At 40.7% G+C, this 15,611-nt stretch overlaps 2 protein-coding genes across 3 annotated transcripts; one reads left to right on the top strand and one right to left on the bottom strand.

The window, feature by feature from the left end:
- Nucleotides 1-1,445: 1,445 nt before the first annotated feature.
- pus7l (pseudouridine synthase 7 like) lies at nucleotides 1,446-6,766 on the bottom strand. Of its 2 annotated transcripts, none has more exons than XM_047574682.1 (10): nucleotides 6,564-6,766; nucleotides 5,339-6,162; nucleotides 5,097-5,256; nucleotides 4,804-5,014; nucleotides 4,309-4,407; nucleotides 4,134-4,215; nucleotides 3,825-3,990; nucleotides 2,616-2,742; nucleotides 2,147-2,200; nucleotides 1,446-2,059 (listed from the first exon to the last, which is right to left on the bottom strand). In XM_047574682.1, the coding sequence occupies exons 2-10, from the start codon at nucleotides 6,126-6,128 to the stop codon at nucleotides 1,745-1,747; spliced, it is 2,004 nt and encodes a 667-aa protein (XP_047430638.1). In that variant the 5' UTR covers nucleotides 6,129-6,162; nucleotides 6,564-6,766; the 3' UTR covers nucleotides 1,446-1,744. The 2 variants fall into 2 exon arrangements, with proteins under 2 accessions (XP_047430638.1, XP_047430639.1); XM_047574683.1 differs by having other exon boundaries at nucleotides 5,339-6,159.
- A 2,402-nt stretch (nucleotides 6,767-9,168) lies between these two features.
- Nucleotides 9,169-15,511, top strand: LOC124999683 (tetraspanin-8-like). The gene is made up of 9 exons (XM_047574655.1): nucleotides 9,169-9,337; nucleotides 12,108-12,173; nucleotides 12,288-12,407; nucleotides 12,502-12,576; nucleotides 12,677-12,769; nucleotides 12,866-12,958; nucleotides 13,424-13,492; nucleotides 13,921-14,004; nucleotides 14,716-15,511. Exons 1-9 carry the CDS (start codon nucleotides 9,278-9,280, stop codon nucleotides 14,848-14,850), a joined length of 795 nt encoding a protein of 264 aa, XP_047430611.1. The 5' UTR covers nucleotides 9,169-9,277; the 3' UTR covers nucleotides 14,851-15,511.
- The last annotated feature ends 100 nt before the right edge of the window (nucleotides 15,512-15,611 follow it).

Raw genomic sequence — 15,611 nt, 5'->3', positions numbered from 1 at the left:
AAGTTCCTCACCCACGTCTGTCTGCGAGGGAGAATAATCGCCGAGGACTCTCCGTCTTCCTGTAATCTAAACCAGTTACACTCTCAGATGTAACTTGTATCCCAGATTTAAAAAGCGTCGAAGTGCTGGGGAATTCACCCAGCGCACGACTCCCATCAGGAGGCAATGTGCGCGTTCCAATCAAAACAAAAGTATCACGTCCTCAGAAACAAAGGATAATTTGCACGTCATCTGTCGGGATTAAGTTCAATACCTGAGGCGAGGAACATTTAATAATATCTCAGATTTACTCTGTAGGTACAAGGATTTCACTTATCCGCCCTCTTCACTGATGGATGGCCATTTTGTAACAAAACTCTTCAACATGTGATGTAACTCATTACTGCTAATGTGTCTCTCTGGCAGACAGTTTAGCTCACAGGCAGGTACTTCATCACACAGCGCTATGGTTCGATGACAGGCTGCGTGTCAGAACCCACCACCAAACAAAACACCCATGCAGTCAGACACTTTATATATTGCTCGCAGTATGAAAAAACAGCTCAGAGGTACATCCACCATGAGTTATTCATGAGGGGTTTTGAAGATTCGGCTGTTTTTAATTCCACAAATTAGTCACAGGAGGCAGAGCCGGCTCAGTTTTATCACATATCGAACGCTGCCCCTCAGCAGAGTAATTATACCTGAGTTTTATGCTTCATTATATTTTTATTGGCTCTTAAAATGACTTTCACCCAGCTCTATTTTTTTTTTTTTTTACAGGAGGGTATGAAGCGTTGAGGTGGATTCAGTCACAGATTTGGAACGTAATACATTCTGTCGTTGTCGTCAGGGGCTGTTTTTTCTCAGATGAGGAAGTCAGTGTCAGACAAACTTATGCAACTTAAAGTTCATACTTGACAAAGTAGTCTGAACCACCTTTCTGTGTAACACTGTCCAGCCCATACTTACTTTACAATTACTGCCTGCTGTCTCCCTCTAGTGGCAATTAGGCTCCAGTACAATAATCAGAAAATACAGCAACCCAAATGGACAATTTATTTTCTTGTTCCTAATGAAACTGTGCTTAGAAACTAGCTTTATCTACACTAAAGCTGATTGATTTATTTTTTTAATTATTATTATTTTCAAGTGTTGATGGGTGGAAATATGTGTCTGTATCAGTTATACTTGATTCATAATCTTCTAGAGAACAGAAAAATATGATAAACTTATTTTAAGAAATTTATTGCGACCTACCACTAACCAAGTTATTCTCAGTTATTTCTTGACCAATTGCCTACTGTGTTTTTTTTTTACACTGAGAAAACAAATTATCTCTGTAGAGGACTCCATACAGAGGCAATGCCCTCCACTCTTGTCCCCCACTTTAAAATTCTATTTATTTTCTAATTTATTAACCAGGTATTGCAGATTTTATATCTATAAATATCTGAAAAGTGCAGTGATTTCTCAAATACCAAAAGTTTTATTCATGGCACAAAACACATTCTGTTTACATGCTTTTACATTTAACTTTGTTCACATTTGGCAGTGGCCCCCCTTCAATATACGTTTTATCAACTGCGCATTATGAATTCTCTTGATGTATATCTCTTCTGCTGGAACAACAAACCGAAAGGATAATAATGACGTATCACAATCACCGTCAAAGAAAGTACAAAACAGTGTTACAAAAAGCTGCATCTCCTTTCTTTCACCTTGAAATAACACAAACACGACAACAACAACGTCCCTGTGAGTTTCAGGGGTCAGTCTTCATAATCTCTCTGAGGCAGATGGTGGCGTAGCAGGAGGAGTCCAGGTCGAAGTTCAAAGTGAGACTTTCGCCCGTCCTCAGTCTTCCGCCGTCTCCGCCGCCGGCTCCCGTCTGCAGCTGGTAGCTGAAGTTGTGCGGCACTGCCAGCAGGGGGCGGTAGCAGCCAGGCAGATTCAGTTTGAGGCTGCTGACTCTGAAGCGACAGTCGCGCAGCCCCTCTCTGGCCAGTCTCTCCTGGTACCAGGTCCCCATGGCGTTTTCTGGATACTTCACTGTGTTTCCAGGCATCGGTAATAACACCTGACAGGATGAGAAAGAATCAGCTGAAGAGTTTGAAGTAAGAGAGACGGCATTTACTGAAAACATGTCGTGGGAAAAACTCCTTACTTGTTCTAGTGTGTAGGCTCCCGCTTGCTCCTCCTGATGTGTCACTACATGGATCTGGAAAACATTTGTGAAGATTGTGTGAACCAGTGAATGTGGATTTCCATTTGTGGATAATACATGATAATACATTCTTAAGTTCTCTCCATGCACAAGCATCCCAGGCGTGCACGCTCAAAACCACTGCTACCAGTTGGGCATGTTATAAATTTTATTTTGCGAGTAAAAATGGAGCTGGAAGAGGACAAAAATTGGGCTCATTGGTGACAAGTTTTGCTGTTTTTCAATGGTTTGTGTAATATAGTCTCTTCTTCTCTGATCTTTTCCCATTACTACTCCTATTTATATGCTATCAAATCATTATATTTTTTAAAATGGTGAAATGATGATATGGTGGATCATTTATCCGTCCTGATCTAAGAGCTATAAAATCAATGTCTTTTTTTATATTAAGTTTTCTATCCTTTGTTACCTGAGCAGCGCTGCCTTCTCCAGTGTCCTCCGTTTTGTTTTGTCCATCTCGCTTCCTTACCAGGTCTCCCTGTCTCACACTGTGACCCATCGTAGTCAGCCGGTGTGCCACGGCCTCGTTCCAGACTCTACGATGGAGACAACCGCAACGGCATATTAAAACATTTTGATTTACAGCAGTATTCTTGCTTCTTATTCGAGTCTAATTGGGCCAAATCCCGATTAGACCCATGCAGCCCATACATTGCCCCTCCCCCACTAGCAGAGTGCGTGCAGCTGGAAACTGGAAATTGCTTGAAGCCATGTTGACCACCCCTAAAAATAAGTTGAAAAAAAGGTTTAGTAGGAGTTGCTAGCAAGGTTTTTATTTACCCTCTCTGGCAAACTAATAATACAGTCCACAGTTTAGATTGAAGCTGTTGTGCTGTTGTTAAGCTTTTGGTAGGAATATGTATTGATGTTACAGCCAAGATGTATACTGCCTATAAGCTAAACGTAAGCTAAACATACTTGGCTGAGAAGGACCTTAGAGTCACCCCCTGCTTGTGCTCTACCTCTTTTGACCCATTATCTTTTAACTTTGTATGCATAAGAGCTTTAAATGTTCTTTGAGTTCAATAAATGTTCATGTTATTGGTTAAATTGAGACTTGTAATATGCGTTACCATTGTATCATTTTTATCATGTAAATGGAGAGAGAGAAAGTCACAATCGGCTCCAAATATCGGCTCAGAAAAATCGGCTGCACACATTGGCCATCGGCCAAAAATTGGTATCGGCCCTAAAAAATCTGTATCGGTCGATCTCTACTTCAAAGACATAAAACATTCAGAAATGATAGTACTTTTCCATCTATCTGGATTCAAGATGCAACCTCAACTAAGAAATCACACAGCAAACAGAATATTTACTGGTAATTTTTGGATTCTGGAAATATCTTCAAAGCAAGTACTGTTAAAAATTATTCATATGTACAGATAAGGTACAAGAGGCACAAACTGGGTTATAAACATTGACTCCATATATAGCAATGTAACATGAAATTGAATGGACCAGACATGCTGTGGAAAATGTGTAATTTCCCCTATGTCTTAAAGTGTAAATGGAGAAGCTACGCATCACCAACTTGACGCAAAAGCAGCTCAGAATAGAACAGTTGGGAAATTTGTTAAAAATAAAAGTTTTTTTTTTTTTTTTTTTTGCTGCTGACCTGCTACAGTAGGCGTGAGGGTAGAAAACTCTCATGCTGTGAGGAAGGCTGAGCCACGCTTGGGCACAACCATCTGGACCTGTACCGTAGCGGTTCAGGGCCCGAAGCATCAGCCGCTCCCTGGCCTTGGACAGCGGCATCAAGGCCAAAGACTCCTTCGCATTATCTGAAGGAGAAAAGAAAGAGGAGGAAGAGTCAAAAACAAAGAGTGAAAAATAACACTTGGATTAAGGTCATTTACGGGGTTTTAGTAGGCAAAATGTCTGGAAAGACTGAAACAAAATGGACAGCTGCTATCCCGACTCTCACCTGTTTGCAGGAAGTGTCTCTTTGCCTGGTTCTGAGGATCATCTCCTTCCTCTGGAGTGAAGAAGAGACGCACAGCACTCACCTGACACACAACACGCAATCGACACAGAATGTCAGTACACGCCGACAGTTACAGTTTGACAGGAAAATTGGTAGTTTTATCTTCTACGCTCACCATATCCTCTTTGAGTAAAGCTAGTCCTACTCGATCGGACTCAACGCTCTGTCCGCTCCCAAACCTTTGTGGTCCGTAGTAGTTGACAAAACCTCTGGCCTAGATGGAGAAACAATCAGGGTGAATGTGGTTGTTGGTGGCTGGTTTGAGGTTAGACTGTTTGTTTGCTCCACAGAACCATCTAAGAAAGCGCTTTAGGAGTGTTATAGTGTAGCTTGTTATGTATTTAGCATGCCTGTGGGTGATTCTTTCTGATTATGCAATAGAATTTGCACATAAAAAAGTAATAAAATAAAATGGCAGTGATGTCCACATCAGCCAATAGTTCCTCACGGGACACTGGTTGGTCTCTTCCACAGAGATGGAAGGAAAGATGGATTGAGTGAGCTAGTAATAAGTGTAATGTAATTTTTTCAGTATAAAAGAAGAAAAATGCCACGCTGTGCTGAGAAATGTGTGTCGAGATGTTAAACCTCAACTGAAAGCAGAACAAACCTTGACATTTTCCACTGCCTCTTTTACCAGAGATGCCAGACGTGTGTGTTTGTCCACACCAGAGTGTGCGTCAGTGTGTGGTCTCAGGTCGCGGACGACCAGGTCAAAGTGATTCCCCTGCAGTCGCCCGAGCCTGAGAGGCTCGCTGACGGAGCGGACCTGGGACAGACGCATCCCTCGCTTCTCGAACTCTGCTATCTTCTCCGCCAACCTAGCGACACACGACATCAGCTCAATGAGTGGTTGTCATGGGAAGAACCTTAACATGATTGAGCGTTCTAACACAGCTCTACCGTTGAGGTGAGACCTTCTTGACCACCATGGACTGGTACGTGATGGCTCTCTTATCTTTGATCCCGGCGTAGGTGAAATCGGACGGCAAAATCCCCAGAGCTGCTGCCATGTAGCTGATGGCCTCTAGAGTCTCCAGGTTCTCCTTACACAGAGTGAACGCTGAAAAAAGCACACACACACACACAATATCACCTTTCTGTTTCTATTGAGATGATAATAAACAGGTAAAGTTGCAACTTACCAGTATAAACTTCTTCTTCCTTACGTTCTTCCGCGGTTCTCTTCTTTGGCCTCCCTCGCTCCCTCAACCTAACTGAGATTGATGTCCTCCCCTGGTCGATGAAGCTCTTAGTCTCCACCAGTTTCCCAAACCGCCTGTTCAGGAAGTGATGGACAGCCGTCCTGTGCTCCTTATTGTCATCGGGTCCAAATGTGTAGGATGAGCCTCGCACCTTGGCATCTATAAACCTGAAGAAGTCCTCTGCCTCGTCCTCCTTAACCAGCTGGGAGAGCTCTCTGTAGTCGGGGTCTTCCCTCACCCTGATCTCGGGCTGAATGGTGACGGTCATGAGGAAGGGGAAGCGGTGTCTGACGGCCCGGTGGACGTTGGCTCGCTGGTGTTTGTCAGCAAAGGATCCCAAAGAAAGCTCCAGCTCGGGCGGCTTCTCATCTCTGAGAGTCAACACAAAGTGCTCAAGCTCTTCACTCACTGACTGGCCTAAAATCACACCTAAATCGAAACTGCCAAGACCCGGCAGGGGGACGTCCACCCCCCACTCCATGGAAACGTCAGCGTCCTGTGACACTGAGGAATGACTGTTCTCCAGGAATTCTGCACTGGTTTTGTTGTTTCCATCGCCGGAGGCGCAGCTTGGCGTCTGTGTGGCTGCTTCTGTTTTAACAAGATGTCCATCAATATCTATCTCAGTCACCACAAAGTCTTCAATAAAGTTTTTGATGCTTCCAAGGAAACCTTCATGGTTTGAAATGAAGCACGCAGGGACGTTCACAGCCTCGCTGCCCTGCTTCATGTTTAAATTTATCCAGAGACTTTACTTCTTCCTGCTGGTTAAAAAATAACACGTTAACAAAATGTGCAATGACTGACACTTAAAACAAAAACTCTATTTATTTAAGGCAACATAACATAATTGTTTTTATAATGCACAGGGCGGAATAGTCTTCCACGTGAAAAACTGAAAACAAGTGTGTTTTTAAAATGACCTTGTTGGTTGATTTGTACCAACACCTGAGTTTCAAGACTGCTGGTTATTTTTGGGAATGTATGCTAATACTTGACAGGCAAAACGGGGGCAGTTTCTGGTCTACTAGAGTCACACCCTCAAGACAACGCCAGGGTTTTTAGAAACATGATAGGCGCTTTATTCCCGCGTAAGCACTCATTATGCATGCGAAACACTTGGTCTAATTAGAGGAATATTTCAACATCCCGCACGTAGACCTACCTCGACATTGGAGACAAAGCAGAGCTGACCCTGCTATAAAAAAGGAAAGAAAGAAGAGTACATTCCTCTCTGTAAACGCAAATATAAATGAATTGGACATTAATAATAATGACTTAGCTGTTTATTTACGCAACCAACCAGCATGCGGTACGTAAACGAGACGCTTGTAAACACAACCACGCTCAAACGCGAGTCGGTCTACTTCCGCGTCAGGTGACCATCATGTGACTTTTCTTAAAGGGACAGTAAAATGGCGGCAGAACGGAATATGAATATCATTAGCAAAGGTATGAACTTGAAGCTGAGAGAGCCAAAAATAAGCATAAGTTAAACACAAACTAATAAACATGTAGAGATGCACATTGTTATAAAAGTATTCTAATGTAATCATGATGAATAAGCCTCAGATTATGTAAATTGTACAACTTTAGTATTATAGATAATGTTGCGCACTGAATTACAAAGACAACACATAAAAAAAAAAATTAAAAAAAATCAAACTAAACATGCAGTAGTCTCTGCCACGTAATTTAAGAGAATGCTTCTTGCTGACGTGCCGAACAGTTGCTTATTTACACATCTGGTCACCAGATTATTAAAAGACCTACATTCACTCTCTTTAAGCTCTGTTTTTGGTCTCCAACTAAAGATGTGAAAGAATCTCTATTGCCTTTCTGTTTATTGTTAGGACCTGAAAGTAATGTCACGGGAACAAAAATGACAGTAAACTGAGTCACGTTTAGGGGTCAACCAAACCGGCTTTCTGGAACAAAATATGAACTGCATACTTTTAATATTTATTACGTGCTTTTAAAATACCACTTCTTTTTTTCTTTTTTTTTTAAGTTACACTGTTTGTAACTGTATGTTCTATACTGTGGCTACTGTAGTTTTTATTCTAGAAGCTACGTTTAGTCCACCATCTAGAAGGCGATCTCAAGTTTCACTCATCTCACCTGACCATAAAGTACTCAACAAGGAAAAAAAAAGAGGCAAACTCTAAAACTCTATTACAGTAAACTGGATTACGTGATGTGTTTATGAGCTGCTGAGCCGCGGCTATAGTAAAATGAGAACATTTTTCGAAAGTGACTAAGCCACACATGTTATCTACAGCATTAATAAGAGTTACATTCTGCAGTGTGAAAGATCCTTTGCTGAGAGTTTCATTTTGAGGCTGTCCAGATGAGGAATATTACTTCCTGAGAACCTTGGCAACGCCATCTTCATATTGCACAATGATTATATTTATAGTGATATGTTTTTAATAATTGTGCAGCTGCTTGGGAGCGTATCCCCAGGAGTTGGGCGAGGACTCACATCTGGGGAGAATTTAATTTTAACACAGAAAATAGCCTCACAAACTTAACATGCTTTTCTTGACATTCCCAAAGTAAGTTTGCAAACTGTAATGCTTCACCGGTAAAGGTTCGCTTACAGTTGAACTGTAAATGAACATTGTCTCAGCAATGTTTCAAAGAAAGCTGGAATATCAGGAGTACTAATGGGCGCCAGAGGAATTACTGTGTCTTTCCCAGAGATATAAAATCCAAAGATAAGAACCAACTAAGAGGCTATTGTGTCCATTATTAAGTAGCAAACAAGAAGGCAAACAAAACTTGAGTAAAATGGAGAATATAGACTTACTTATTCATTCTGTCTGACTAAAATTCAAACAAGCATGTATCTTATGATTGAAATTTCAGGGAAGGGCTGCAGTATTCTGAGCTTTTGACCCTTTGTATCATTACACCCACCAACATCCTGTGTGCTACAGAATGCTTCTTTGTCTCCGTGCCTTTATGTCAAACAGATGTGTGAAAGCCAGCCAAAAGATCTTGTGGACGAGAACCGGGGGAAGCTGATTCAGGCATTTGAACGCACGGGACAATAATAAAGCTTGATGTACGTCTCTGTTTGGATGCTTGCGTTGGCCTGGGAGGCGTGTGTTTCTGTCAGGCCAGCCAGATGTTTCACTTTCTTCATCAAGAAATGTTCCACTCTGGATCTGGTTTAACAACTGAGACGTTTTTCTCCGCAGAACCCGGGGGTGGGGGTGCATATGCACAGAAATGCATATGCATGCAAATGCATTTGATGAGAAGTCATGTGATGGAACGTCTCTTCTCAGGAGAGGAAACAAGAGGAAACCTTGAAAACAACAGGAAACTACTTTAATCATTTGGAAGTGGCTGAGCCGTTGTGAAGGCGTACACAAGGTTTAAAATAACAATAAGTTTTATACCCTTCTTTCAGAAAGCTTTCCTTTTCCACCATTACTTAGCTGTAATGCCACATTACAGTGAATGAAAAGTAAGTGTAAAACTGATGAGTGTTGAACAGCTGCATTTGTGACTGTTGCACTCAGTTGCAACTATTTCCTCTCCAGCTGATAATTCTCAGAAATGTGAAGATGCGCATGACTGGCAGCATTTAATTGTGGCTGAAGTGCTGCACTCTCATACTGTAAACTCTATCCAAGGAACACTCTTAGATTCCTTGAACTGTTTGACAAATCTTCTACAACTCCACCTACACACGTACCCAGCCCAACCCCTCTTTTGCAGAAGGGGAGGGCTTGAACCAACAAAAACAGGGGGCTTCCACTCTCTCCTATCCTGTATGGTCTATATCCAGAGTACTCGCTCTCCACAGAGCTTGGATTTCTTTCAAAGGAATGCTTTAACGTGTACCGTGAGCTTAAAGGAAACAAAATGGGGAAAGTGAACGTCTGTTTAAAACGGAGTTGCCTGATTGTGTTAAGTCTGATCGCGGTAAGTGTTTGTTTTTATTTCTTTTAATGCTGATGTTTACATGGTCACACCTAAAGCACTAAGTGCACTGAACTGTTGTTATTGGCACTAAGAGGAACCATAAGTTTTTACAAGAGGAATGCTAGAATAAATACATTAGGTGGGAAGTGAAACTCCAGGGGAGAAATGAAACCTGAATTGATCTTACATGTACTGAAAATAGTCTTATTATTAAATTATGCATAAATGATACAATACACTTTTTTTGTAAATGTCTAACTTTAAAATTAGTTTGATATCCCCCGAAAGACATTCCTATTCTTGTGAAGCCCAAATGTGATGGGATCTAATTACATTTTAATGCCACTGATAATGAGTTTTGTGGGAATAAATAAAAAAGTGCTGCCAACCTGTGGTACCACATCTGGGTCCAATTGGTCCTGTGAGCGTGGTAATTATTCATTGGAATTCGGTGTTATTCCTAGTTTTGTCTGGTTTTGTTTTTGTTGTCCCTCTGCTCTTTTTTTTCAGCATTCATGCAACACATGGGAAATTACTTAGGCAACATGTGGTTGAGCTTGTTTAGGCACGGACAATTAAGATTTAACTGTCACTGGTCTTTTACGAGTCTGATGGTGGACCGTTGTTTACAGTTCCACTTTACTATGTGCTTTTCTATCCATGCTGCGTAACCCAGTTTGGCCCACTCATCTTTCGACAGCTTCTGACATCTCCCTGTTGGTATTCAGCCCGTTCCCCAGGTGCTAAATGTTCTTGGACTACCATGCTCCTGCTGCTTTCGTTAAATCCCACCAACTGTTTTTTAATGGGATTCAAACCAAGATTCCTGTACCAAACTTTGTCAGACGTGGAAGCATGCTTAGGATCATTGCCTTTGTGGAAAGTTCAGGGAACACAACGCTTCAGTGCACCAATCTTTTATGCACTGTGGGAATCCCATTCTTCTACAGAATGACCTGGTCATGGTTACCAGTTTTTGAAACAGCAAAATACTCTGTAACACAATGGACACGCCTTGAAACTGGGCTAGTGTGAAGGAGTTTTGTTGTTCAGCAGAGCTTATTCTAGACACACTGCTGTAGTGTACGAAACACTCTACACGAGTACAAACTGACGCATGTGGGTTTCAACAAAGAAATTACAAGATGGTAAGAATGCACTAACATGCGTGAAAGACCTGATGATCTGGTAAAAGACTGGAAATCAAAGATGGTATAAAAACCCCTCCATAGGTTGCAAAAACAAAACTAAATTCCTAATAAGAGAGCATAGTTAAACACTAGGTGTTGCGAAATCAACAATGTTCTTGAGAAAAAGGAGAAAAACTTTGGTGGGAATGTTTCTTGGTTGGTGTGAATCATCATAATTCTTTGGCATAGGCAGAAAAAAAGTGTGATCAACGTTACCAAGGAAGAAGGTAAAAAAAAAAAAAAAAACGCAACATCCATCAACGGGTAGGACATGCTGAGATAGGCATATAATTATCCAAATCTGCTAAAAAGAGAAAATGAAAGCCAATGAAAAGGGTTCACATCAAGGTTGATAATCCTTGAGACGGGAAAAACAAGCTTAGAGACTTTCCCAAAATAATAACAATAAAAAATCCACATTGGTTCTGGAATAACATTATTTATATTCATAGTGGTGGGCGATATGGTAAAAATATCATATCACGATTTTTAAAAAATCACAATTTCGATTTTATCACGATCTTAAATTGAAAAATGAAAAACACAATATTTTCTCGGCATTCAGACGTAGCATGGCAGTGTTGGAGAAGTATTTTCGTCTGGGCAGCTCAATGGAGGTATGGGGATGCATGGCTTCCAATGGCTTCCAATGGCTATGGGTCACTAGTTCTTGTTGAAAGAAGACAAAAGCATCAAGATTTATTTTAAATGTATAGGCATTTACTGTCTGTTGGGAAGCAAAGTCCACTGGACGGACTCAGACCCAATCAACACCTGTAGGATGGTTAGAGAATTCACCCTTTTCAGGCATTTTTACTGCCCACAATCGAGAAATCACATGAAAACAATGGTAACTGTGTTCAATTAGGCTTCCAGGATTGTTGTTTCTATTCACTGAGTTTTCTCTGATGGCAGGGTGTAGATGAATAAATAATAACTTAATGGCTGCACAAGTCATGATACACACGCATTTACCAGCACTGTTCTCAGTTCTGGATCAGCGGTAGAGATCTATTAGAGACAGCAGCTGTTAAAATATTCTACTGCACCCCAGATGATGTCAGACGTCGGCGTGAAACTGAGAACAAATCCGGAGACGCATGTTAATGACACAAACCCAAAGCTGGCCACTTGCGATTGGATCGGATGTTAGTGCGAGGTCTGAGCAGACCCTCAGTGGAATCCTGTCATACCAGGGATTTCCCTTCCGTTAAAATATACGCAAGGAAAAAGGGTCTCTCAGGAAACCAGATACCCGGTGTAATTCAAACAAAAGAAAGCTGAGGACATTTGGTGGGTGGATGACACAATGACAAATATAAGAGTTTGCTGGAACACCTGCATAGGCCAGATTTATACAGTATGTCTTCAGTCACTGATGAATATTTAAAACTTTGCTGGTTTAGAAAGAAAACGCTGCTACTCATATGGAATATGCATGATCTCTTTAGCCAGAATATCTCAGTAGAGTGGAATGAATTTAGTTGTAACTGTGTATGATCATTAATTTAAGCTTTGAAGGCATCAAGTTCTGGCGTGGAAGCCTGTGACGGCATTGCTTGGCCTTGTCTCTGTTTCAGATCATCAGTTTGTTGATGCTGGGTCTTGCTCTGTATTCCCACGGGTACTTCCACAGAGAGCATGAGGTAACGCTTTAGGTTTAACTAATTTGAAGCATTTATCGTCAACATTCTTATCTCTACCATATCAGTGGCAAACGAGTTCAGATTATAAACTGTGCTTCTTCCTTGTTTCCAAAGGCCGAGGAAAATGCATTCAGAGGCCTACATGCCATCTATGTTATTTCTGCCGTCACTCTGGCCTTAACCATCATCGCAGTGTTCGGTATCTGCAAGGAGAAGAAATGGGCGCTGATAGTGGTGAGTGAAGAATACAATGCATTTTGTTCATCGTAGTTCTACAGAAAGTTATATTCAAATCTGATCTCTGTTTATATGTTTGTCTGTGCTTAAGTTTACGGTTATCATGATTCTGTCCTGCCTGTACATGCTTGTGACTGAAATTATGGGGCTAGCTCTGCAAAAACAGGTATCATTTTATCTTTTTTACGTGTTGCAAATTCACCACGAATAATCCCTATGCTACTTTGAAATACTACATTTTCACATGACTTTGTTTTGACTTGTAGTTTATCAGTGGAATGAAACAGCAATACATGGAACTGTTGCCACTGGCTAATGCTAGTGAAAGTGAATACGGCCTCTTCCATATACAGAGAGAAGTAGGTAACCTTATGTTATGCCTTATTTATCTATTTGTTCCCCATTTGCTAGTTTACTTTACGGATTCTAATTGTCTGCTCTGCCTTCCCTCTAAGTTTCAGTGTTGTGGTCTGGATGAAGGCTATCGGGACTGGGGCTACGACATTCCAGAATCTTGCGTATGCACCATAGAGTCCACTAATCCGTGTGTGAGTGCTACTTACTTTCTTGCGACTCTGCCATAACACACACACACACATATATATATATATATATATATATATATATATATATATTATATATATATATATATATATATATATATATATATATATATATATATATACATATTTCTTCTTGTCGATGTAAACACTTCATTGAGATTTGGCAGCAGTGAGGATACTGGATGGTGTTGTATGTACAATGGAGAAAGTAGGGTAATTGGAATGGTTTGACCAACAAATGCTGAGTCTGTGGCCATACACACTACATTGCCAAAAGTGTTCGATCACCTGCCTTTACACACTTATGAACTAAAGTGACAGCCCACCCTTTGCAGCTATAACAGCTATAACATTTCATTTGGCCCATTGAGCTGCTCTGCTAAAACAAAGACTCCTTAGCCTTATTATTATTGTGTGTATGCCATCCAATCAATGACTCGTGTCTTCCAGGTGGAGGGTCCTAGAAACAGCACCCTGTATGGCAAGGCGGATGACCAACCCGTCATGATCTACGCCGAGGTAATAAAAACGCGTAAATCTAAATGCTTATCCCCACATAGGTTCATATTTCAGTTGTTTAAGTTGCTACTGCTTTAACTATAATTTAAGAAAGAGCCCCATTATGGAGAAACAGGTACATAAACAAACTGTAAGCTTGTGGAATTTTAACAATGCCAAAACAGAAACATGAAAATCCTCGTAGATGTGTGGCAAGGCAAAAATCTGTTCAGCTTCTAAAGTAAATGAAATCCCTCGGTCACTGCTGTTACAAGTATACTGTATTATGGTACCAGTTCAGCCACACACTATTTTTAGTTCCTGAAACATTGGAAGTAATCTCCTGAAATTCTTGTGAACTCTGTCTGAACTCTCGGAACAATAAATGTTTTATAAAGATTGTATGTGAATTGTTCCATTGATTTTTTTTTCCACCACTCTTGTTTTAGGCATGTCTTCCGCTGATCATAGCGAAGGATGTTCTTCTCTTCCAAGTCGTACTGAGCATAATGCTTATAATCACGTTATTGTGGGTACGTTGATTGTTGCCACCAGTCTGCTTCTATATGTCCACTTACACACTTCCAACTCTGATGCTGCCATCTTTTGATCTCCTCCCTCTTCCCTTTAAATGTGCCAATTCATTTTAAAGTTGTGGTTCATGGTTGTTCGTAATCTCTACGTTCATCATCCAAAACATTCTTGGGAGCAAGAGCGATATGATATTTCAGGAACTGAATAGGACAAAATACGGAGTCCAAATTGAGTCCAAAAATTTTATGTCCATATTGTCAAAGTTCAACTCAAAAAATGTTTTGATAAAGAACACTTGCACCTCATACGTGTTTCCATTGATAGGTGTTTTGTGAATGAGCTCTCGTAAAGTGTTTCGCTTGTGCAATCCCATATCCCATTCACTGGTCACATGACGCCCTGCGTCATCTCCGGTAACGCCAGTAAATACGAAAAACCACTTCCTGAGAGCGTAACAATGTTTTAGTGATATTTGAGAGGTTGTTCGAAATGTAGGCGTTTCCATTACCATTACCTCTAGTGCACTTCTAGAGGTAATTGAAACACAGCATGTGACATCGTAATGCTCCACTGAAGACTCCTCTTGGAACCATGACTTTCTCACAGTAGTTATTGAAAAACAGACCTTTCTCACGTGAGCTCACTCAGACAATGCACTGAAATAATGGAAGATAAAGAGGAAATAAAGTCTCTGTTTCGCTGTTTCTCAGGTGTTGTCGGTGGTGTTGTGTATCGCCATCTTGTGTCAGCTGAATCGGAAGCCAGACACCCCCGCAGTGGTCTACAGCGCGGAGGCAAAAGCAGGGAACTATACCACCCTCACAGATGCTGCAGACTACACCTGATGGAGCGCTGTTAAGGAAAAAAACAAACAACGGGATTACCACAAGGATACAAAATGTGCTTATGATGATTGTCAGTATCCAACACGCTGCATGAAAAACTTGTTTTCTGTTTCTTTATCTTTGGTTGATTTTGCTTTAGCCCTCGGAACCTTGAAGCATTTATTCATTACTTTTGTTTTATATCTCTGAAAAAAAGATTTACTATATTAACTGTTAAATACAGACCATGCCAGAAACAGCACATACTGTGAAAGATTTCCTTTTATTTGTGATATTCACACACAGTTGCATCCACTGTCTTCAACGGGCATCAGAAAGGAAACGAAGCGCATTAACTACTTAATACATTTGACCTCTACTGTGGTATTTTCACCCTTAGAGTAGTTTCGCAACTTTAAACTGAGATGGTTACAGTTAATGGCGAAAATAAAGCCCTGGTGAATATCATGTGTATATGTTCTGGTGTATTTTATGCAAGTTTTTTTTCTTTTCTTTTTTTTTTCTAAATTTGCAATTATATTTTTCCATTTGTAATACTTAATTTCTTATAGCCTGTCATTGCTACAAATTGATGTTAAGGATCGGCTGCTTCTGTTCATGGGGCCGTATCGGTGCCAGATAATAACGTGCATTGCAAAATAAACATATCCAATCTCTTTTATACCTGTCTTTTCTTCTTAAGCTTGGCCGTGTCTCTTTGTACTCCTTTATCCATTGCATGAATGAAAAGGAGAGTGAGGTTTATAAAGCTTGGTTTATTC

The sequence above is a fragment of the Mugil cephalus genome, chromosome 22 (genome assembly GCF_022458985.1).
Source record: "Mugil cephalus isolate CIBA_MC_2020 chromosome 22, CIBA_Mcephalus_1.1, whole genome shotgun sequence".
Lineage (NCBI taxonomy): Eukaryota > Metazoa > Chordata > Actinopteri > Mugiliformes > Mugilidae > Mugil > Mugil cephalus.
The sequence above is the reverse complement of the archived record's forward strand: the minus strand, read 5'-3'. Positions and strand labels throughout refer to the sequence as shown.